Source organism: Myxine glutinosa, chromosome 1, assembly GCF_964187855.1.
Source record: "Myxine glutinosa chromosome 1, kmMyxGlut1.1, whole genome shotgun sequence".
Taxonomy (NCBI): domain Eukaryota; kingdom Metazoa; phylum Chordata; class Myxini; order Myxiniformes; family Myxinidae; genus Myxine; species Myxine glutinosa.
In genome coordinates this window covers 411,576,795-411,601,533 of record NC_136261.1, presented here as the reverse complement: position 1 = coordinate 411,601,533, position 24,739 = coordinate 411,576,795, and the positions used below count along the sequence as shown (strand labels likewise).

The 24,739-nt window shown below is 49.5% G+C and overlaps 1 protein-coding gene across 2 annotated transcripts in view; it reads right to left on the bottom strand.

The window, feature by feature from the left end:
- LOC137417831 (uncharacterized) overlaps positions 1-24,739 on the bottom strand; it is a 106,129-nt gene that overhangs the window by 2,622 nt on the left and 78,768 nt on the right. For both annotated transcript variants that reach the window (XM_068103762.2, XM_068103755.2), the window contains exon 3: positions 12,078-12,215. In XM_068103762.2, the coding sequence (XP_067959863.2) occupies positions 12,078-12,215 (138 nt within the window). The remainder of the gene's footprint in view (positions 1-12,077; positions 12,216-24,739) is intronic.

The window sequence follows — 24,739 nt, the reverse complement described above, 5'->3', positions numbered from 1 at the left end:
AATATATAATTCAATTTAAATATAATATTGAAGTTAAAGAATGTGAAAAAGAAAAATTCCAGATGTTAAGCACCATTGAAGCAGTTTTCTACATCATCCTCATACACCACCTGAGTTAAGATGTCCAAGTACTGCTAAACTGGAGGATAGTGGAAGTAACAAGAAGGCGATTTGTGTTCAACAGTGTTTTAGTATTTAATTCAATTCAAATAAAATAAAGATTGTAAAATTCATTTTAAAAAATTCTGGAATTTACTGGCGTTGCACAGTGTCGATTAAATCTCTCCATCTAACACGTTACTTTTGTTATTTGTGCCTGTTGTTTGTGTCCTTTATGATGTCATTATAAACAGTTATTGTCCCGTTTGGAATGATTTCCAATTTTGCTTGACTGCCAAGCAGTAAGCAGAGTGAGAATATTGTTGCAGACGCGGGGTTTGGGGTCCATCACGAGTAAGACTTCTCGGACTCTCCCCGACTTTTGGACCTGCAGGTCACCATGCCGTGGATAGGTTTCGTGGCCTAACAGGATGATAAGCAACTCCTGACACCGATTGAGACCGCCAAACCTGGCAACACAATCGACAGGCAATCCTTCCATGGCATGAAAAGGTAGGCAGCTTCTCCTCGGGTGCCCAGCGCGTTCAAACAGCAGCGATTGCTCTGGCGTCCCAGCTCTTAATCCGCGTCCACACTAAATATTCTATCCTATGTAAGTCCCCCCTCTGTGGGAAAGTTCGGCAGCACATCTGTAACCTGCCAATTAATTAAAATTTTCGCAATGACATTCGGCAGATTTTCCTACTGTTCTCCACATCCACTGCTCATGTGCGAAACCCCAACAGACGTCACACAATACGCGTAGCCCCGTAACCTTCACCACGCCCACTCTCCCACTGTGGTACTGTGGTACATCCGCTACATCCCCAAATTGCCTCACAAACGAACGCAAGCAACTTGCACACCCCGGCCATCTCACGATCTCTCACACACCATTTATTCACACGATCCACTCCATAGTCAATCTCACTCCATGACAGTTTACACACTACTTTACATTGAGTCTTTCCATGGAGATCCCGTAGCTGAATTTGCCATTCATGTCGGGTGCACCATTTGTGCCAGGCACACTCAGCCGCACACCATTTCTTGGATATCTTTTTTTCAATCATCTCTATATGGCCGTTTTGCCAGACCGGACCGTTAACACACAGTGACATGAAGTGCCTTGAAATTTGACCTCCCTTGGACCTGTACGGATAACAAACCTGTTCTTTTTAATCTACCACGCACAGGACCAGAGCATACTAACATTTAAAAAATATGTCACCCACAGGGTGAACCGTATCTTGCCAAAATGTGAAAATTCCGTTTTTTCGTCATGACGTCATCAAATGACGTCATAGCGTCAAACTGTTTACAGATCTGGGAAGCACTCATCAAGGGCATTCATATGAGGTATTACTCGATATGGTACCTACGATTTCAAAATTTGACCTTGGGGTCAATAATTTTCGACCTCCAGCGCTAACCATGAAGGTCAAGGCCGATCGCCACCAAAAACTAATCAGCTGAGCGCCGGACCATATACTAGATTCCCATGAAGTTTGGAGACGATCCGATCAAAGTTACTCAAAAAATTAGTGTTTTGTCGACCTCCATGATTGACCACAAAGTGACCTTGACCTTTGACCTTGACCTTCAAAATTTTGTGTGCTGAAGGGTATCTCTATAGGACTCTGATATGCGAAGTTACAGGAGTTTCCAATAATAACTGTGGTCTACAGAGTGATCTAAACGTGAAAAAAAAATGATTAACCACAAACAAAAAAACAAACATACAAGCTGACTAATACATCTTGCAAAAACTTCGTTTTGGCAAGATAAATATTTCCCGCTCGGTAATCTCACCCCTCCCCTCAGACAAGGTAACGGTTACCCCCATCTGAGTCGGTGCATGACCCGTACTCTCGCTCGTTCATACACTCCACTCTGCACACTCGTGGCACATACTCCGTTACACTCAGGCTCGGCACTCCAAGGAACCCCGGGTTCGTTATTCCACCCAAGCTCTGCACACACCTTTTCACACCATGAATTTGCTCCAGCTCACATGGCCTCACCTCATCGTGGTCCATTTTGATCGCTCATATCCTCTCCACCTGCACCTGCCATGGTTATCCCACCTGCACCTGCCATATTACACATTGTTTCTACACAATTCCATGATCTCCTCCTTAACATTATTTGCCCTCTCGCTTGTCTCTAATCATTCTTCTTTGCCTTTAGCCATTTCATTTCATTCTTTATCTTTATTATTTCCCGCTTTGTTCCCTTTAGTTCTTATTCTAAGATTACTTTAGTGTCTTCCATTCTTTCTTTCATTTTCCATTCTTTTGTCTCTATCGTTCATCCCATTTATTCTATCTTCTGTGTTCGGTCATCACAGCCCATTTTACATTCTTTCTTACTTACTTGCCCTACTGAGTTGCCCGTAGATCCTGTATTTCTTCTGATTTGCAGTTCAGTTCGTTTTGCTCCTCTGCAAGTCCTTTTCCCCCCTGTTCAAGTCCATTCACCTCTTCTTTTATCCCATTTATCCCCTCCATCATTCTAGCCTCACCTGCCCCCATCTCATTCCGGACACCATCCACATCCTCACTCACCTCTCCCCTCACAGCCTCGAGCTTGCGGCTATCTCATTCCCATAATCTTCATATCAGCCTTTACCTCTGCCTGTCCCACATGCATGCCCCACCTTGTGCCTCCTCCATTTTCATCGTCATCTGTGCCATGAGTTGACTAATTAACACCATCACCTGGTCGCTGTTGGACTGCGATGGTAACGGCGACCCACTATTCCGTGCCATTAGCGCTGCCTTTTCCAGGGGCTGGTGAGGGTTGGGTCCTCAATCACTATCGGCAACTCCACTGCTACCCCTCCTGGTCATTCTCCCACAATGTTACATTCATTTACAGCTTCCTGGGCAATTAGCTCCTCCATATCCTCCTGAAGTAGGCCCACCAGGTCCTGCTCACATTGGCTCGACCTAGCTGTACAACTCTTTTAAGTACAATTTCACCCAACATCAGTGGCGTCACTAGGGTTGGTGTCACCCAGTGCGGTAACTCATGGTGTCACCCCCCCCCCCCCCCTTCCGTATTAGTCAGGTTCACTATGTTAACAAATATAATTTCGTTCAAAATTTTGGGAGATTAGCAAACCTGTACATTTTTGGATCATCAGAGCATGGAGAATCCGAAAATCAATGTTTGCATTTGCACAGACACAGATTTTGGATTTTCAAAATGGCCGCCATAACATACATATTTTGCGCTATCTCGGCTTCGAGTCAACCTAGAAACTTAATTAAATATGCTAATCCTATGTTTTCTGGGTGAAGGAATCCAATAAAGGCCTCAAAATAGTGCTCAGGATTATAGAAAAGCAACAAACACAGGTGATTGAAAACCATTGTCTTTATATTTGTGATATAACTATTACATAATACATGATATTGCAAGTCATTTGAAGTTATAGGTATGGGTTTATAAAGCAAGAAAGCAGCCTTGTTAGTATCAGATTGAACTATAAGTCCTATACACAGGATCTACTAGGTCTATACCATTCAGGAACATGCTTTTACAGATCTTCATCACTGTCCTGAGTGTCATTTTCGCAAAGGTGTCTACGCAAATGCCAACATTAATTTTTAGATTCCTCATGCTCTGAGTATTCCAAAAATGTATAGTTTTGCTAATCTCCAAAATTTTTGAATGAAAAAAAACATAGTGAACCTGACTACATGGACTTCCTCCCGTACCAGACCATACAGAATCCTTAGTAATGTTTTTTGTACTAATGTTACTCGTTAAGACCCAAAAGCTTGCTCCACGTTTTCAAAGTTGTCATTATTCACAATTGTATTTTGTCGAAACTGTATTTATCTTTCGGTATGTGAACCTATAGTGTGTCCCGAGGAAGTTTCTCAAAGAAGTGTTAATCTTTCATAAATTAATGGTTTGTTTGCTGCGGGTGTGCGGCCATGCCTCAGGCTTCCCTGGTCCCCCGTCGAAGTTTGTTCCTTCCTTCGCTGTGTTTTGCTAGGTTCTTAGATTTTTCCCTTCCACCCCAAATTTCCCCGAACATTTACTCTTTGTCTAACGTTTTAAACCCCTCCCCCCCCCAAAAAAAAACAAAAAAAAAACAAGATTTATTTCCCATTCTCCATGTGTGAAGTTGTCCCATCGTGTGCTTCTGTCCATGTGCGCTGTCTCGCCCCGCCCCCATTATCTCCTTGCCTTCCACCTTTTCCCCTGTTCACGTGACTCATGGTTTGTCCCTCTAGGCCCCCTCTCCCCGTTGGTATTTTTGTGAATATAAGACTGTTCTTCACGGTTCTGTTTAAATATGTTTAAACTTTCCCCTGCAGTGTTTTATTCAGTGGAATATTACAACACGCTGTTTTTCTTCCTATTTAAAAGGCTCTTTTAAATTTCCTCTCCAACTCATTCCACATCAAAAAAATATTCAAGCTTACAATTCTTTCTCACTACATGCTCTAAATTCACATTCATTCCACCCCTCCTCCATCATTCTTAAACGGATCGCTAACTTGAAAATCACAATAAACCCAAATTGTTATAAATGTTCGTCTTTCATTAATCATCCACTTTCTAAACTCCACCCTTGCCCCTCCCCTCCAAATCTCCCCCCTTTCCCCTCCCCTCCAAATCTCCCCCCTTGCCCCTCCCCTCCAAATCTCCCCCCTTGCCCCTCCCCTCCAAAAAACACCCCTTGCCCCTCCCCTCCTAAACGCCCCCTTGCCCCTCCCCTCCTAAACTCCCCCTTGCCCCTCCCCTCATAAACTCCACCCTTGCCCTTCCCCTCCTAAACTCCCCGCTTGCCCCTCCCATTCAAAACTCCCCCCCAACCCCTCCCCTTCAAATCCCCCCCCCCCCACAACCATCCCTCCCAAATTCTCCCCCCTCCCACCTCCTCCTCAAAGCTGCCTCCTCCCCACTTCGTCTCCCTTCTATCTCATACCTCCACCTTCCCCAACCTTTTATTTTCTTTTGCCCCCCCCCCCCCCCAAACAACCCCTCACTGTGCCTCATCCCATCACCATCAAACCTTTCGTCGTCCTCATCCTTCCCTTTCTTGCAACTCTTCTGTAATCTCTGACTCACTATCAACTGCTCTCCCTACGTCCCCCTCTCATCCTCCATCTGACCCTACCCTCCCCTCCCCTGTCCTGCACCCGATGCTCCCTCTCTCCCCTCATTAACGGTATGGATCTCAAACATCCGGGGCCTTCGCTCAAACCTGATTGATCTCTCCATTCAGGTTGCTTCTGACAATCCAGACTTGATCTGCTTAACAGAACTTTCCTCCTTCAAGATGTCTCTGATTCCTTAATATCTCTTCCTGGTTACTCCCTCCTCCGGTATGATAGACCTGAGCCTCGTCCTGGTGGTGGGGTGGCTATCTTTATCAAAAACTCTTCCTCACTCTCCTTACACTGCCCTCTCTCCACCCCACCCCCAGGAGTACCTCTGGCAACGGCTTCCTCGCCGCTCCCACCTCTTGTTCACATGTGTTCTGTACCGTCCTCCAAACAGTGATGACTGCATTTACATTTCGCTGTTGGACAACATGGACCAACTTCTATCAACTCATCCAAACATTCTCCTCATATGTGGTGACTTCAACTGTCATCATGCCAGCTGACTGGGTGTGGGTTCCTCTCTCACCAGCCATGGCACCTCAGCAAAGGACTTCTGCAACTCTGAGACTAACACAATCTGTCAATTTCCTGACCCGGATCTCAGTCAATGGAGTATCTTCTCTTCTGGACTTGGTTATGACAAACTTCCCTGCAAATGTCTGCTGCTCTTCTTCTGCTCCAATCGGTTCTTCTGATCATGTGCTTGTTAAAGTGGACATCTCTCTGGCCATTCTCAGAGAGCCTCCTCAGCGGCAACGAGTATGGCATTTCGCTCAGGCTGACTGGCACGGTCTGCAAGCAGCCATCAATCATCTGGACTGGTCTCCCATCTCCCCTGCCTCTGACATCAATTCTTCCTGGGAATTCTTCCAAAGCAAACTGCTCTCTCTCTCTCATGCACAGATTTATCCCATCTCATCTTCAGTTGTCTTACCCTTCCTCCCGTCCATGGTACACTGAATCTTGTGGTGAGGCGGTTGCCCTGAAACAACTTGCCTTTGCCTCTTGGAAGGCAAATCCAACTGAAGGCAATCTCAATTCCTTCCACCAAGCTCGGAACAAGTGTGTTTCAACCTTCAGGAGTGCCAGGAACCGCTATCTCTCCACACTCAAGATTGAACTCTCAAACCCGTCTCCTTCCTCCAAATCCTGGTGGCGTCTGGTCAAATCCGTTTCTGGTGTTTGTGCCACCTCCATCCCCTCCTTTACCTCAAATGGCTACACAGTTGACACCACAAGTGACAAAGCCGAATGCCTCAACTCTGTGTTTGCCTCAAAATCTTGTGTCCCAAACCCATCTCCCTCTGTTCCCACCTTACCCAGTCGAACCCAACTGCTCCTGGACTCTGTGTCCTTCTCTCCTGACAAGGCGGAGGACGTTTTGTCAAACCTCGACTCTGATTCTGCAACTCGACCAGACGGCATCAGCCCACGGGTCCTAAAATCCTGCTCTGCCGCTCTATCTCACCCTCTCTCTGTTCTTTTCACCCTCTCTTTTGCTCAAGGTCATCTGCCAGCATCTTGGAAATCAGCAAGCATTGTGTGATTTTGGAACTTTTTGTGTGATTAATGTTAGCTCTTTCACGAGCCTCAATCTTGTATACAAAAAAAAATTAAAAAAATAAAAATTGTAATTCCCGTATATCACTGAATGTAATGGCAATGGTGGTGACATAAACAAGTAGCAAAATTAAAATTGCACCTTTAAATTATAATATCATACGCACAGCCTAAATGTATTTACATTTACATAGTTTCATGTGGTTAAAGTGAAAATTCGGTAAGAAAACAATATAATTCGAAGTAAAAACGTTTAAGAACTACGTCAAAATTATGTTGATTTTAACGTTAAACTTTATTGTTACATGAGATACATTAATGGATTAGGTTTGCATAATCAATAACGGCCCAAATAATGTAGAACTTGAAGACAACTGCATGTGGAAATATACTCGTAAATGAAATAATACCATAAAAATAAACAGGAACAAATACACAAGCATTTCAACACTTAGTGAACATCTCGACTAATTCAGAACTTTCCTTTCCTGGCCTTCAAAGCTGCGAACTTTTGAATCACTTCATGGAAATCAATGCCTTTCGCCAACTCACTTTCAATTGATAATATCGCAAGATCGGAAAGCCTTGACACTGCAAAAAATTGGTGTCACCCCCTCTCTGATAGTGTCACCCGGTGCGGTCCGAATCCCCCGCACCGCCCTAGTGATGCCCAACACTCCTTCCACTTTCCGTGGTGCTGCTGAAAAGGCCCCAGATTCGATTCTCACTCCTGACATAAATTGTTCCAGACGCAGGGTTCTCACTCTTTTACAAACGTGTTTCCTTTAGGTGCAAACGGTCTGGCGGTGCTAATTGGGGTATGTACCCTCAATGCACATCCATATTTCTTTTTATGAGATATCCCCTGCCACAAAGCCTTCAAGGCCACTCGAGGTGGGGGATACATAAACGAAAGCATAGATATTAGAAATTACACAGAAAGGAGGAATCTATAGACATTCCTCTTGAATTGAGGTAGGTTGAGATAGAGGGGAAAGCAGGATGCAGGTAAGCTGTTCCAGAAAGATGTCTTGCGGGGACAAATAAACAGAAGAATACCTCATAGTCTTACTCCTTGGGACAGATATAGTATGTGGATGGGAAGAAACTGCCAGACGTGTTGAGTGACTGAAAGAATCAGTGCCTCGGGCCGAGCTTCTGTCATTTTTTTTTAAAACAGTACAGTGAAACCCCTCATCGGCTGATCCTCATTTCCTCATCGTTACATTTAAACCCTGAAGCTGATTTTGCTTTTTCTTGCCGGAAACAAAACATTTGCCGCTGTTAATGGTAGTTTCAAACTTTACAGAAAATGGTTATTAACCAGAAAAGTGCATTACAAAGAAATTGGTTTGTATCCTCTTTGTCCAAAAAAAAATTATGAACCATCTTCTCACATATCTTTTTTTTCAATCTGAGGGAGAAATAGTGTTTGACAGTCGAGTGTGCGAATTGACTCGAATGGTCCAAGCGTCTCGCTCTCTCCTATACTTTCGATCAAACAGCTAAATAAAAGTGACGATTTGTTTTTAAAAGGTTTTTTGGTTTTCATGAAAGAAAGTTCCTTAAAAAGTTATAAAAGAGAGAAATGGTGGGGGTGGGGGCCCCGAGGTTGTTTGCCTCAGGGCCTGTGCATGGCTCTCGACTCCCCTGGTCACAGGTAAGAGGAGACAAGGTTCCTGAGTAGGTTGTAGATAGTGTTGAGTCATCTGCGTAAATGCATAACTGAGAAAGAATACAATCAGGCAGATCATTGATATATAACATGAACAATATTGGACCCAACAGAGACAGACCCCTGAGGACTCACATTCGTATTATGGACAGGGGATTACTGTCCCTCATGTACCACAGAGATTTGACGATTTGCAAGGAAGTCAGTGATTGTATCAAGCAATTTTCCAGAAATGCCAGATGATTTCAGCCTTCGAGATGTCATAACCAACAACCCTGTCTTCTCCACGATGATCCAAAGTCCCATTCACATGTTCAATGACTAGGGTAGAATATCACCAGTAGACCATGACTGTCTAAATCCAGACTGAACATCAGTTAGGAGGTTGTGGGTTTCCAGATGAGTCGTGAGTTGTTCTCTCAAGGATTCAAGCACTTTGCTGATAATGGGTAGAAGGCTAACAGGCCGATAGTTAGAAGGATCTGATTACTCGCTGTAGCCTTTAAAGACAGGGATGACAGAAGCCTGCTTCCAGCTAAGTGGAAACACAGACTTTGACATGCACAAGCAATACAGTTTTGAGAGAACAGAAGACAGTTCAAATGAACACATCTTCAAAACAATTGCAGGGATTCTATTTGGTGAAGTAGATTTTCAAATGTCAGGCCTTTGAATAATCTTAGCAACTTTCCTGGGTGTGCTGATGATAGTGGAAAGTTTGGTGTCAAGACGAGAAGGGCAAACGGGCATTGTTTGTCCATGGTCTTCAAGTGTGGAGTTTGCAGCAAAATGCTTAGAAGCAAAGAGGTTGACTTCATCAATAGAAGTAAGCACTTCAGGGAAATTGAAGAGGGCAGGAATTCATTATTGATTACGGTTGAGAACGCTATTAGCAATTCTCCAAAAGTCTTGAGGACCGAGCTGTTTATTTGAGATATAATTACAAATAGATTCTGCATATCATCGATTGGTATTCTCCAATACTCCTGTACAGTGGTTCTCGCAAGGTGAAACAAACGACGTGCCTCACTTGAGCCAACACAGTGATACTGTTTGAAAAAGTGATTGGCGATAGCAGCAGAACAAGCTGGAGTGAACCATGGCTGAGAGTGTTGTTTCACTTGGTAGGTCCGAGAAGGGAGAAAGAGGTCCATACCAACACGGATCCACTCAGTAACTTCCTTAGCAGCTTCAGATGGGTTGTGACAAAGGATTGAGTTCCAGTGAATATTGGCAAGAAAAGAACGCAAGGCATCCCAGTCAGCCTTGCTATATTGAAAGACAGTCCAATGGACACGATGAACAACAGTTAATGGTGAAGAAAAAGAAACCTGAACTTCGATGGCGACATGATCAGAATTTCCAAGAGGGTGGACAATATTTTATTTTATTGTATACAAAGTCGAGGCTCATGTAAGAGCTAACACACAAGACACCAAAACATAAACAGAGACACATAAAACATACAATAAAGGGAGCTGGAGACAAGAGGGGGGGGGGGGGGGGAGAGGGAAGCACACAAGTAACAGAAGAGCAGGGATATCAGGAGATCTGTGGAAGGGAGAGAGGATGGGTGGGAGGTGGTGGGCCATTAAATAAATGGACACGATTAAGACTTTCAGGAGAGAAGTCGGAATTTGAAAAAGGTAGATCTGGGGTGAATTAACGGCGGTAGAAAAGATCAAGGTCTTGGATGGGGGAAGATCAGAGATGGTGGTGAACAACTGTTTTAAAGACCTGGAGGGAGGAGTGAGATTGAAGAGAGTGTGGGAGTTTGTTCCAAAGGCAAGAGAAAAGAGGAATGAAAGAGTGAAGGTGAGTAGGGAGTCTTGATTTAGGCAGTTTCCCCAGAAGAGGGTTGATGGCAGATCTTCTCTGTCCTGAAGGAATATTTGGGGGACAGAGCACAGACAGAGCAGGGGGAGCTCGGCCAGAGAGGAGTCGGTAGAAGACAGAAAGAACACCAACCTGCCTGTGGTGAGTGTGAAAGGATGAGCTTCATTGTGGGAAATACCAATGAATCTAAAAGTGTTGTTTTCTACAGCATGAAGCTGAGCTGGGTGTGAGTCAGAAGCACCAGCCCAGAGGGGAGAGCAGTGCTACATCAAGCTGTGGATGAAAACTTTGTATGTGGTGAGAGGCTCAGTAGTGTCAAGAAAGGACTTCTCATGATGGAGATACCCAGTCAGTGACTGCGTTTGGAGGCCAGTTGGAAATGGTTTTTCCCCAGGAAAGATAATGGCAGATAATGAGACCCAAAAGCTTGAGTGATGGAGGGTTTTCCATGCGTTGAGTGTGTGTCGACGCATGCAAGCCATGCGTTGAGATTTGCATGGATACCATAAGAAAAGAGTTTGGTGAGCAGGGCAGGGTGCCAAACGATATCAAAGCAAGGGATATGTCAAGGGAGACGGCACTGATTTCGTATTTGGCATTGATGACCTCCACCTATTGTTGAGACAGTAGAAGCAGCATGTCCATTGTAGAGTGGCCTGGTCTGGATCCAAATTGATTATCAGAGATCAAGCCATTGGAGAAGAGGAAGGATTTAATATCAGATGCAATGATGGATTCCATGATCTTGCTGATGAACGGGAGCAGGCTGGTTGGCCTGCAGTTTCAAGGATCTGTTTTTGCACCTTTTTGTGTAAAGTGGTGATGTTGGCTGATTTCCAAGCTGATGGCAGATGACCTTCAGCAAAAGAGAGCGTGAAGAGAACAGAGAGAGGGCATGATAGTACGGCAGAGTAGGATTTTAGGACCCATGCGCTGATGCCGTCTGGCCCAGTTGCAGAAACAGTCATGGCTTGACAGAATCTTCACCTTGTAGTGAGAGAAGGATACAGAGTCCAGGAGCAGCTGAGTCTGAGTGCGACTGGGGAATGTGGGTACAGAGAAAGATGTGTTTGGGACACAAGATTTTGAGGCAACACAGAATTGAGGCATTCAGCTTTTTCTCATGCAGCATCAGGTGTGTGGCCATTTGAGGTAAGGGAAGGGATGGAAGGGGAACAAACACTAAAAACAGATTTGACCAGACACCACAAGGATTTGGAGGAGGGGGAAACTCCTGGGGTGTGGTGGAGAGAGGACCGTGCAGGGAGAGTGAGGAATGGAGTTCTCATATAGAGAGCAACTCTGCCACAAGGACAAGGCTCAGGTCGATCATACCAGAGGAGGGAGTAATCAGGGAGAGAAACTAAGGAGTCAGAGACGTCTTGAAGGAGGAAGGTTTCTGTTAAGCAGATCAAGTTTGGTTTGTTAGAAGCAACCTGTATGGAGAAATCATTCAGGTCTGAGCAAATGCCGCAGATGTTTGAGGTTCATACCATTAAAGAAGAGGGAACATCAGGTAAAAGAGAGGGGGAGGTAGGGAGAGCTGTTGACAGCGTGTCAGATTGCAGAAGAGCAAGGAGACAGGGCAGGATGAGGAGAAGAAGAACAAAAGCCCAGGTGGTGATGGGTTGAGGAATTGTGACAAAAGGAGTTGACAGTGTCAGGGAGGAATTAGCACCTGTATGGTTCTGATTGACTGACAGGTTTGGTAACAACTGTGGTTCATCTAGTTTCATCTTATACTCCTAATTGATGTATTTATGGATTAAGGAACTCACCAGTTGTAGAACAGGCAGCACTGCCATTTGTCAAAGGAACATCTGACTCTTCTTTTGCAAAAGCATATCTCAAAGCTTCTGAAACCGAAGAATCGTTGTTGTTTTGTGTGCATTCCACATTCACAGGATAGACATCACCTGCATACAACTCAGTGTCAGTCTTTTGCAGGACACAAAAGTTAAAAAATTCCAAATATAAATCAGGTCAATAAGACATTTATTCAGTCGAGGAAAAGGATTATCTAAATATCAACAGAAGCACTACACCGTTACAGGACATTTAGTCCACATCTTTACTGCTACCACCTCCCAGCACATGTATCAAAATAAGACATTGCTAATTAGACAGCAAGCTCCAAAACTTACTGAGGAGGCTTCTTTTCCAATGCCTTTTTTGAAAATACCCCATTTGATGTGGCATGTTCTGGTATATCGTGTCGGTGCTGCAGAAGCAGTTTCTTGGCAAGGGTCGGGCAGTATGCCAACTCCATGTCACCAACATTTAGCCAATCACAGCCGCTATCTAATCAGGTTGAGATAATGACATGAGGGATAGATATCTGCAATATGAAAGCTAAATGTTCAATGGTTGTTGAAATATCATGTACACAAAAGTACATGGACAGATGATCGGTCGATTGAGCTCATTATACAGTAATATAGCAAGAAAAGAATTGTAGCACATCGTAAAAACAAAGGAGGTGTCGGCTGATGGTAAAAATCATGAAACATTTTTCTCTGATTTTTCTTTTGCCTTTTTTCCTAATCGTCTGCGACCTTGTCTGAGAGGCAGAAAAAAAGTTTAATTGGTTTTTACCATCAACTGACACCTTTTTTGTTTTTACTATATTGGCGATAATTATTTTGATACTGTAGCGACCAATGGGTCCCCCAAGCAAGACCAGCATCAGAATCTCCTTGCTCCAGCGGGTGACGTCACCGGCGGGGATCCGCGGCGCCAGGGTGGCTGGTCACGTGACCACCAAAGCGTGCCGCGCGTGCGGGTATAATCCGCTGCACCTGTAGATCGCGTGACCACCGAAGCACGCCTCGCCTGAGAGGCGTGGCTTTCGTTTTCGGTTTCTGGTTGTGATATATAATGCAGCCTGATAAACGGGCTTTTCAGTGTACAGTGTTCCCGAGTTGGTTTTGATAATAAATATCTTCTCGGACGAGTTTTTGTCTTGCCCGTCATTTTGTCCGTCTCATGCTGGAGCCCGGGCTCCTTCACTGGTGACCCCGACGTGATCTGATCACGCAACCCCGACTGCCCCCGCATGGATGCGGGGGCTGCGAACGGACACGGCAAGCACGCCCTAGCCAGGGAGGCCACCTAGGCTGGTGACGCCGGCTTCTCCCGCACGGCTTCGGGCGCAGTTTCGACCGCGGTTTCGACATGCCAGAGTTTCGGTAACGACGACGGCCATGACGATGAGGTTCACGCACCGCACTCGGCTCCTCCTCTACGACCGGAGGGGCGAACCTATTCCAAGACCCTCTGAAGGCACGGCTGCTTCGTCACCTTTGCGTGCACTGACGTTCGCGGCACGGCCGCTTCATCACCCTCGCGCACCTACAGCCAAACCGCAACTACTTTTCCGACCCTGCATCGTCGGGAGGCCCGCGAGGAACCTCGGCAGCCTCCCCCGAGGCCTTGACCAGCCCCTCGGTTGGCTCACCCGCTTTTCGCGTGCACCGCTCGAGCCTTCTCGGCACTGCACCTGCGAACTGCAACCTCGGGAGGCCCGCGAGGATCCTCGGCAGCCCCCCCCCCCCGAGGACTTGCCCGGCCCCTCGGCAGCCCCCATCCTGCACCCCCCGTCCGACCACCCGCCACCACACTGGACCCCCCCCTGCCTGCACCCACCGTCCTACCACCCGCCACCACACCGGACCTCCCCCCCCCCCCCCACGACTGGCCAGGGGTCGTTTCGGTCGGGTCATCCGGACCCCCCTCAGGTCGACCTTCCTGGATCAAGTCCATTCTGGGGGGGCGTGTGTAGTGACCCATGGGTCCCCCAAGCAAGACCAGCATCAGAATCTCCTTGCTCCAGCTGGCGACATCACCGGCGGGGATCCGCGGCGCCAGGGTGGCTGTTCATGTGACCACCAAAGCGTGCCGCGCGTGCGGGTATAATCCGCTGCACCTGTTGATCGCGTGACCGCCGAAGCACGCCTCGCCTGAGAGGCGTGGCTTTCGGTTTCGGTTTCAGTTTCTGGTTGTGATATATAATGCAGCCCGATAAACGGGCTTTTCAGTGTACAGTGTTCCCGAGTTGGTTTTGATAATAAATATCTTCTCGGACGAGTTTGTGTCTTGCCCGTCATTTTGTCCGTCTCATGCTGGAGCCCGGGCTCCTTCAATACTATGTTATTTTGTTACTATATATTGCTATATGCCATGATTGTAGTGAAAATGTATCAAAGTTGAACCCAGGTGTGAAGCTCACTTAAACCGCTGAGAGGCATCTATAAGACCTCGGACGTCCGCGACTCTGGGCCACTCCTGTGACATTATACTATGACATGTAGTCTTGGATGGTACGTACCCGCTCGTGTTCTAGGCTTGCTTGCATTGACTGATATCGATCCTTTCTATATGATGCCAAGATCCTGATATATATTGCATGATTGCATTTTACAGGATGATGCCAGAGATCTGATTGTTATTAAACCTACCTATGGGACAAAGTTGTGGACTCGGTTGATTTTCACAACACTTAATAACAATCAGATCTGATCAGTCTTGATCAGTCTTGCCGTCCACTCGAGGACAAGAGGCAGAAATGGCGGGACACAAGATGATCCAGGTACCGACATTCGGGGCCGACCCACAAGCAGTGGATTCGGGCTCGGAGCTAACTCATTGGCTGAAGTCACTGGAGAATCAGTTCAAAGCCCAGGATGCCGTTCCCACTGATGAAAGAAACTGGACGTGCTGCAGACTAAAGTACACCATCACGTCTACAGGAGCATCGAACAGTGTACGACGCACAATGCCGCTGTGGCAGAGCTAAAGCGAATTTATATTAAGCAACGGAGTGTGGTGTATTCCAGGCATCTGCTCGCAACGCGGTGTCAACAGCCCGCTGAGTCGATAGATCACTTCGCCCAAGAGCTGCGACGTCTGCTTGCAGACAGTACTCAAGAGGTACGAACTCATGAGCAAGTCCAGGATGATCTTGTCCGAGATGCTTTTGTCTCTGGGATCAGCTCTTCGACTCTCAGGCTAAGACTTTTAGAGACAGCGGACCTGACGTTCACAGAGGCTCTACGGCTGGCACACATATACACTGAGGCCCGGGAGCAATCTAACGCCTATGACCACACACGGTCGTTGTGGGGACTTCTCAACACGCGCGCCCGGAGAGAGCTACCGCCGAGGATACGGGAGCGGACTCGACCACACTAGCGGAACCCCTGGCCGCTCCTGAGGAGGACCCGGATTCCGGCTTGACGGCAGCTGTGGCGGCTAGGCCAAAGCCTGTACGAAACGCGATGTGTTACTTCTGTGGGAATCGACAACATCCCAGGTCTGCGTGTCCGGCTCGGGAAGCGATATGCCATTTGTGTTCGACGAAAGGACATTTTGCAAAAGTTTGCCGAAAGACTGTGCGGGGCACACGAACTCGCGCGACCTTGAATGGGCTTATCGCCGAGCCAACGGGCCGAGCACAGAGCGGGGTGCCTCACCCGGCTTTGATGAGCGGCGCTCCTCGTGGGCCCCTGGCTGCATGCTCGACCTTGGTGAGATACATCGGGCCACCAAAACAAGTGGCGCTAACACGACCGAACGCGGAGCGACCATCCTTGACTGGTATCCGAACATCTCATGATGGCTTTGAGACTCACCGCATGACACGAGCGCCATCCGAAGGCTGCTCTTACGAACTACAAGCTCTTGCTTCAGCATGTGAAACTACAGTTGGCTGCGACCCTTCTCGCGTGACACGAGCGCCATCCAAAGGCTGCTCGTCTGAACTACAAGCTCCTGCTTTGGCACGGCAAACTATGCGCTTGACACGAGCGCCATCCAAAGGCTGCTCGTACGAACTGCAAGCTCCTGCTTTGGCACGGCAAACGATGCGCTTGACACGAGCACCCTTTGGAGGCTGCTCGAACGACCGGAAAACTGTAGCCGGCGTGGGATCTACATGCGAGGCGCGATCAACTTGCTCGGATGGCTCAATACCTGCCAGACATCCCGGCCTTGTTCAGGCCATTAATCCACTTATGATCGAAGGCATTTTTGCACGGGCATTAATCGATACGGGGTCCACGGATAGTTTTATTGATCATCGACTTGTGCGAAAACATGGATGGCCGGTCCTAGGGACAACACGACGGATCTTTCTGGCCCCCCAAGGGCTTAGGCTCAGCACAAAAGGGGAATGTCGATTGAAGCTTGTGATAAAGGGATGCATGTTTCCAGATGTACATCTCATGGTCTTACCTGCTTTATGTGCTGACATTCTGTTAGGACATGATTTTCTTAAGCGACATGGACGTTTGGAAATGGAATTCGGTGGGACTGACACGCTTGCTGTGTGTGCACTCGCAGGAATGGAAATTGAGCCTCTTTCGCTGTTCCCCAACATGACCACTGACTGCACACCTGTAGCGGTAAAATCATGGCGCTACTCACGAGCAGACGCGCAATTCATTGCGGAAGAAACGGCCCAACTTTTAAAGGAAGGTATCATAGAACCTAGCCGGTCGCCGTGGCGGGCCCAGGTCTTAGTGGTGTGAAGTGCAGCGCATCGCAGACGCATGGTAATCGACTATTCACAGACGATTAATCGCTTTACACAGCTGGATGCCTACCCCCTACCAGGGATGGACGCACTGTTTCGACAGGTGGCCCAGTACTCAGTCTATAGCACTCTCGATCTGGGTAGTGCGTATCATCAGATCCCCATCTCCAGGGCCGATCACATCAATACCGCCTTTGAATCAGGTCAAAGGTTATACCAGTTCACCCGACTACCTTTTGGGGTGACGAACGGGGTCGCCTGTTTTCAGAGGGCTATGGACGACCTCATTACTAAGGAGAACTTGATGGATGTCTTTGTAGATCTGGACAATCTTACGGTTTGTGGGCATGACCAGGGGCATCATGATGCTAATCTGAAGCACTTTCTCGAGGTCGCGCAGAGGTATCGCCTAACCATGAATGAGGCTAAGTGTCTTTACTCCCTATGCACGATAGATCTTCTGGGGGTACACCGTGACCCACGGCTCTGTTGCTCCAGATAAGGAGCGTCTGCGACCTTTGCTCGATATGGCTCCGCCCTGTGATCGAGCTTCGCTGAAGCATGCTCTCGGGCTGTTTGCCCATTATTCTAAGTGGGTGCAAAATTTCTCTGCGAAGCTCCGCCCCCTTGTGGCCTGCGACATGTTCCCCATGAGCCCAGCCGCCTGGGCTGCCTTTAGGGGCCTTAAGTCCGACATCGCTGGCGCCGCTGTGGCGACGATCGACGAGAGCGAATCTTTCGTCTTCGAAAGTGATGCCTCGGATCATGCGATAGCGGCGACTCTCTCCCAGGGGGGGGCGCCCTGTGGCTTTCTTTTCGCGGACTCTCACCTCCGCTGCGCGGAGGCATTCGTCTGTCGAAAAGGAAGCGTACGTGATCGTCGAGTCGATTCGGCGATGGCGACCGTACTTGCTCGGGCGATGCTTCCAAATCATCACGGACCAACAAAGCGTGGTGTTCATGTACGACACCTTACATGCTCAACGCATTAAGAATGCGAAAATCACTCGCTGGCATATCGAACTCGCCAACTTCTGCTACACCATCAAATATCGCCCGGGGAAGGATAACCTGGTCGCCGACGCCTTATCGAGGCCGGCTATGTGCGCGGGTATCATAACTTTGGAGGGACTGCGCGCTTTGCACGACACTATGTGTCATCCTGGGGTGACGCATTTCGCTCATTTTGTGCATTGTGGTAATCTGCCGTACTCGGTTGAGGACATCCGCCGGGTCTGCCGTGACTGCGCTGTATGTGCGGAACTCAAACCGCGTTTTTACAACCCTCCCAATGGGGACGCTGGTTAGGGCTACTAGACCATGGGAGAGATTGGCGATGGATTTCAAAGGACCGCTGCCGGTGTCGAGTAACTCTCATTAGCTGCTCACTATCGTTGATGAGTACTCGCGATTCCCTTTCGCTTACACGTGCGAGATATGACGGCTGCCACAGTCATACGGTGCCTGCAGAATTTGTTTTCTACGTTTGGGTATCCGGCCTACGTGCATACCGATCGGGGTGCGGTGTTCCTGTCCCAGGAAGTGAGGTGTTTCTTGCTCCAAAATAATGTCGCTTCGAGTTACACCACTCCGTACAGACCCCAGGCGAATGGGCAGATCGAACGCTTCAATGGGATTATATGGAGGACCGTCATGCTAAGCCTCAGGACCCTCGGCCGGGGCCTAGATAAATGGGCTTGGTCGCTACCTGCTGTGCTGAACTCGATCAGGGCTCTACTATGTACGGCCACCAACCAGACTCCTCACAAAAGACTACTCCACCACCCTAGAAGCTCGGGTAGTATCCGATCTTTACCCAGTTGGCTCGCTGAGCCGGGGCCGGCCTACCTCAAATGTGCGGTTCGCACAAGCAAGTACGATCCCTTAGTGGATAAGGTGCAGGTACTCCAGGCTAATCCCGAGCATGCTCGTGTGATGACGGCAGATGGACGCGAGTCCACTGTCTCCGTACGCCATCTCGCCCCTTGTGGGGTCATCGACCCTTATAGGGATATCGACGAACCGATCTACGAGTCTATGGACTCTCCCGAAGCTTCCCCTATGGAGCATTTGCCGTCCCTCCCTTTGCCAGATACACCGCTGCCTGAAGGCACTGACGTGCCCCCTCTGACACCTGCCTCCAGCGGCTACTCCGATGCAGGGGACTCCGGGCTTGGGGATGTCATACCCGGTAGTTTCCGGACCCGTGCTGGCAGGGTAATTCGCCACCCTGATCGCTACGGATGGACCGACTGACATGGAATGACATCCCCAATCAATTAATGCTGCCGCACGCTTAATTCCTGCCTAGCGGCAGTGTAGTTCTAACGGCGGGGAGAATGTAGTGAAAATGTATCAAAGTTGAACCCAGGTGTGATGCTCACTTAAACTGCTGAGAGGCATCTATATGACCTTGGACATCCGCGACTCTGGGCCACTCCTGTGACATTATACTATGACATGTAGTCTTGGATGGTCTGTACCCGCTCGTGTTCTGGGCTTGCTTGCATTGACTGATATCGATCCTTTCTATATGATGCCAAGATCCTGATACATATATTGCATGATTGTATTTTACAGGATGATGCCAGAGATCTGATTGTTATTAAACCTACCTATGGGACAAAGTTGTGGACTTGGTTGATTTTCACAACCATACTATGTTATTTTGTTGCTATATATTGCTATATTATTTTGTTGTCGTATTTAATACCTGTCTGAAATTTGTAAAAAAAAATCCCTTTAACGATTCTCAAGTTATCACGCCGGACACATGGACGGACAAATGAAGAACATAATACCTGCATATCAGAACATAAAAAGGTACTGGAACTTTTGTACATGTTCACAAATGTGGGGAGTTGTTGTTGTTGTTCTCCTCCTCTTCCCTTTATAAGGGGTGAGGTCCAACGGTACTAAGCTCCTACCCTGCCTTGACCATGATACTCCTCCATTCCCCTCCATCTTCAACCAACTCTCTCCACCCTCCAACCACCCCCACTTTACTGATATCTTTCTTCACACAATCCTCCCACCTCAAGCACGGTCCACTTCGCTTCCTCCTACCTTATTTTTCTCAACATATCTGCTTTCTTTGCCATTCTTTCTTCCCCTATCTCCACCAAATGTCGAGCCCATCTCTGGCAACATTTCACCAATGTCCCCATCAAGATCATTGACACACCAATCTCCTCCCTCAGTTCATACTTTCCCCTTCTATCCACCCTCTGCACTCCCGCAGTCCTCTTGACTCAAAAGTTTTTGCAAACCTGCAGCCTCTGTTGTTGTCTTTCGGTCAGTGCCACTGTCTCCAGACCCGAAAGGTAGGCCGGTGTTACACACCACATCAGAACCTTCCCTTTCAATCTCATTAAAATCTTTCTGTCTGACATTACACAAAGACCTTGCAATCCTTCACCCCTCCCTACCCCCCCCACAACTGTCACTTCCTTACCACCACCAAATCCATGTCTGATCTCTGCTGTCCACTGCTGTAGATAATCTTGTGGCTTTCCCACTTTTGACAGAATGAACCAACTTTGGCCATCAAATTCCTTGACATCAGCGCCACCAGCTCTTGACCCTATCTATTCCTTTTCCCCAACCAAATTTACCAACACATTCCTCTTCACCCGGCTCCGATACTCCGACAACCGACATGCGTGTTAAACTCCCCCACAATGCACAGCATCGCCTACATCTTAACCATTCCCGTCATCCTCTCCAGTGCATCCCTGAATTCCTGCTTCTCTGTCCTAGAAAATTCCCGTTTTTGGCCCATATAGACACAACACACACCATTTGCCTCTGAACCACCACCCACGCCATAACTAGCTGTCCATCACATCTTTCCACTCTGATCACCTGATTGCTGATCTCTTCCGAAACTATAATTCCTACGCCATTACTCATTTCATCCCCACCCATGTGCAACAGCTTGTATCCTCCTGTGAACCTCCTGGCCCTGTCCCCTTTCCATCTGCTCTCCTGCACACAAAACACTTCCAAGCTCCTTCTCTGCATCATCTCCACCATCTCCACCATCTCCACCATCTCCACCATCTCAACCTTTCTCCCTCCAACCCCCCCCCCCCCCCCCCCCACCAATTGATTCCACATTCAAACTACCTAGCCGTACATGGCTCCTGAATGTCTGCCCACCTGGCACAACTAATTACCATATTGATTAGTTTGGGGGCACTCATCGGAAAATATTAAACATGAAATATGCATATGTAGACATAATAATTTTTCCCCCAAAATTTTCCCTGATTTTCCCCAACGCATGACATAATAACCCGAAATATGGGAAAGGGACTAAGATAATAGTTTGCTATGAAATAACTATTCTACGGGATCTGTATGGTGGTTCCCATTACTTTTTAGTGGTTTCTCAAAACCGCAACAGTATGTATGTCCCCTCAAACATATACCAATCAGAGCTGAGGATCTGGTGACATGACAGGGTGATGTCATTACGGTGGTATGGCGGCTGACTCTCCACACACCGCCATTTTGATTTATATGCCATTCAAGCCGAACATATCGTCGAACCTGTCATGTATCATATTCACCATGCTCTACCTTTACGTTTTTCATTCACTGTGAAACACGAACAAACGGATTGTTAAAATGATTATCAAATATCGAAAGCATAGACATTACGGATCTTCCAACACTGTACATATAGGCCTGTCAGGAAGGGTCATGTTATTTACCAAACCCTTGTGGGGTATATAGAGTACAGTAGATCTTTGCTCAGTTCTGTAAGTAAAACTTACGTTGTAGCGGCTACCGCTGGGTTTTCACAATCGCCTTGCACCTATCAAGGACGCGGAGCGATCACCATGCCGGGCTCGTCCAGGACGCCCGGGCAGGCCCGCGCTCAACTTGCCAGGCCTCGGTCGGGACGCCCGGGCATGCCCGGGCATTCCCGGGCAGGCTCGCCCTAAACTTGCCAGGCCGCAGCCAGGACGCTGGGCCACGCCCCCTCTCACCTTTGCGGGGCAAACGCTCCGGGATAATATGTATATATATTGCTGCCCGGTAAACGGGCTTTTCAGAGTGCCTGAGTGTTTGGTTTGATTAAAGCAACTCGGATGAATTCCAGCTTTTTGTCGCGTCCATTCTTCCGACTGGGAGCCCCAGCTCCTTCATTGGTGACCTACCGACATGGACACGGCAGTCGCCCTTAAACTGCCTACCTTCTGGGAGGCTCACGTGGCGGTTTGGTTCGCACAGGCGGATTCCGTGTTCGCCCTGCGAGGCATCACGGCCGACGACACCCACTTCCACCATGTGGTAGCAGCGCTCGGTTCGGCCACCGCGGCCCGCGCCCTGAGCCTCCTCGAGAGCCCGCCAGCCGCTGACAAATACGGCGCGATAAAGAAGCTTCTCCTCGACGCTTTCGCCCTCCCATCGGCGGAACGCACACGGCGCCTGCTCAACCTGCCCGAGCTCGGCGACACGCGCCCTTCCGAGCGAATGGACTACATGCTTTCACTGCTCGGCGAGCACTCTCCGGCATTCCTGTTCCGGGAGCTGTTCCTCCGTCAGCTGCCTAACCCGGTATGCCTCGCCCTGGCAAGCATGATGATCACAGATCCCCGGGCCCTTGCCAGAGAAGCCGACAAGATCTCCGCCGCAGGACAGCGCATCGCAGCGGCGACATGGGACCCACCGCCGTCCGACGCAACACCCATGGCGCCCGAGCACCCGGCACGGTCGACGACCGAACTGCCAACGCAATTGGCGGCCGCTACACCGAGCCGACCACCTCCAGCACGACGACCGGGGCTTCCACCTGACCAAGCGTGGTGTTACTATCATGCCAGGTTCGGACAGAAGGCCCGGACATGCCGACCCCCATGCACCTTCGGCAGGCCGGGAAATGGCCGGGCCGGCGTTCATTACCAGCCATGAGCGCCGGCCACACGGGCAACTTACTGTTCATCACGGATAAAGTGTCCGGACGGCACTTCCTGTGCGACACCGGCGCCCAACTGAGCGTCATACCCGCCTCTGACCAGGACAGGCAATCCGCGGTTTGCGGCCCCTCCTTGGTTGCGGCCAACGGATCGACCATCTGCACCTTCGGCCCGCGCAACGTCACCCTCTGCTTTGGCGGCCAACGCTTTGCTTGGACGTTTGTAACCGCAAACGTGCCCATGGCTCTGCTAGGTGCCGACTTCCTCTGCGCACACGGACTGCTGGTGGACGTCCAACGGCATCGTTTAATCAACGCCAAAACCTTCAGCTCCCTGGTATGCACATTGAGCAGCTCCGCACCGACCGAGCTGGCATGTGCCGTCCCGGCGGCGAACGAGTTTGCTCGCCTGCTCACGGAGTTCCCGGCCCTCACGCGGCCGACGTTTTCGGCCGTCGCAGTACGGCATGGGATCGAGCACCACATACCAACCACGGGCCCGCCGGTCTACGCCAGGGCCCGCCGCCTCGACCCAGCCAAGCTCGCCGTGGCGAAGGCCGAATTCGACGCGTTGGAGCACCTCGGCATCGTGCGGCGCTCTGATAGCGCGTGGGCCTCGCCACTGCACATCGTGCCAAAGCCGGGGGGTGGATGGCGCCCGTGTGGCGACTACCGCCGTCTCAATGGCGCTACCACCCCCGACAGGTAGCCGATCCCGCATATCGAAGACTTCTCCGCCCGTCTGGCGGGATGGGTCATTTTTTCGAAAATTGATCTCATACGGGGATATCACCAGGTACCTGTCAGGGCGGCCGACGTCCCTAAAACGGCAGTCATCATGCCGTTCGGCTTATTCGAATTCTTGCGGATGCCGTTTGGTCTCAAAAACGCGGCTCAGGCGTTCCAGCGCTTGATGGACGGCGTGCTGCGTGACCTGCCGTTCCTTTTCGTTTACCTGGACGACATCCTCGTCGCCAGCACGTCCCGGGCCGAGCACCTCCTCCACCTCAAAACACTGTTCGGGCGCCTCAGCGAGCACGGCCTCATCGTCAACCCAGCCAAATGCCACTTCGGCACGACGGCCGTTGATTTTTTGGGCCACCACATCACCAAGAACGGGGCCGTGCCACTGCCAACCAAGGTCGAGGCCATCACCACGTTCTCGCGTCCCCGCACCATAAAGGCCCTGCAGGAATTCCTGGGAATGGTGAATTTTTATCACCGCTTCGTGCCCCGCGCTGCTCAACTCATGCGGCCCCTCTACGAAGCCCTCCGGGGCAAGCCGGCCAAGCACGACATCGCCTGGTCTGCAGCAATGGATGCGGCCTTCCAAAGCTCAAAGCGGGCCCTCACCGACGCAACACTGCTCGCTCACCCAGTGCTCAACGCTCCCATCGCCCTCACCACGGATGCCTCCAACTACGCGGTGGGCGCCGTACATGAGCAATGGGTGAACGGGGTTTGGCAGCCACTCGCTTTTTTCAGCCTGCAGCTCCGGCCGAACGAGCTCAAATACAGCATGTTTGACCGGGAGCTCCTCGGTCGACACCTGGCCGTCCGCCATTTCCGCCACCTCCTGGAGGGCCGACCTTTCATGGCGTTCGTCGACCACAAGCCGTTGGTTTACGCCATGGCCAAGGTCACGGAGCCATGGTCAGCCTGCCAACAGCGCCACCTCTCCGCCGTGTCGGAGTTTACCACGGACATCCGGCATGTCGCCGGCAAAAACAACGCCGTGGCCGACTGTCTTTCCTGGGCCAGCGCGAACGCGGTCCACCTGGGCGTGGACTTTGCGCTTATGGCGGCGGACCAAACCACCGACACCACGGTGCAAGCTCTCCGGGCGGCGGACACGGGCCTCCGCCTGGCCGACATCCCCTTCGCGGACACTGTCCTGCTCTGCGACGTCTCCCAAGGCCAGCCTCGCCCCATCGTGCCCGTCACCTGGCAACGCCGCATCTTCGCCTCCCTCCACGGCCTTT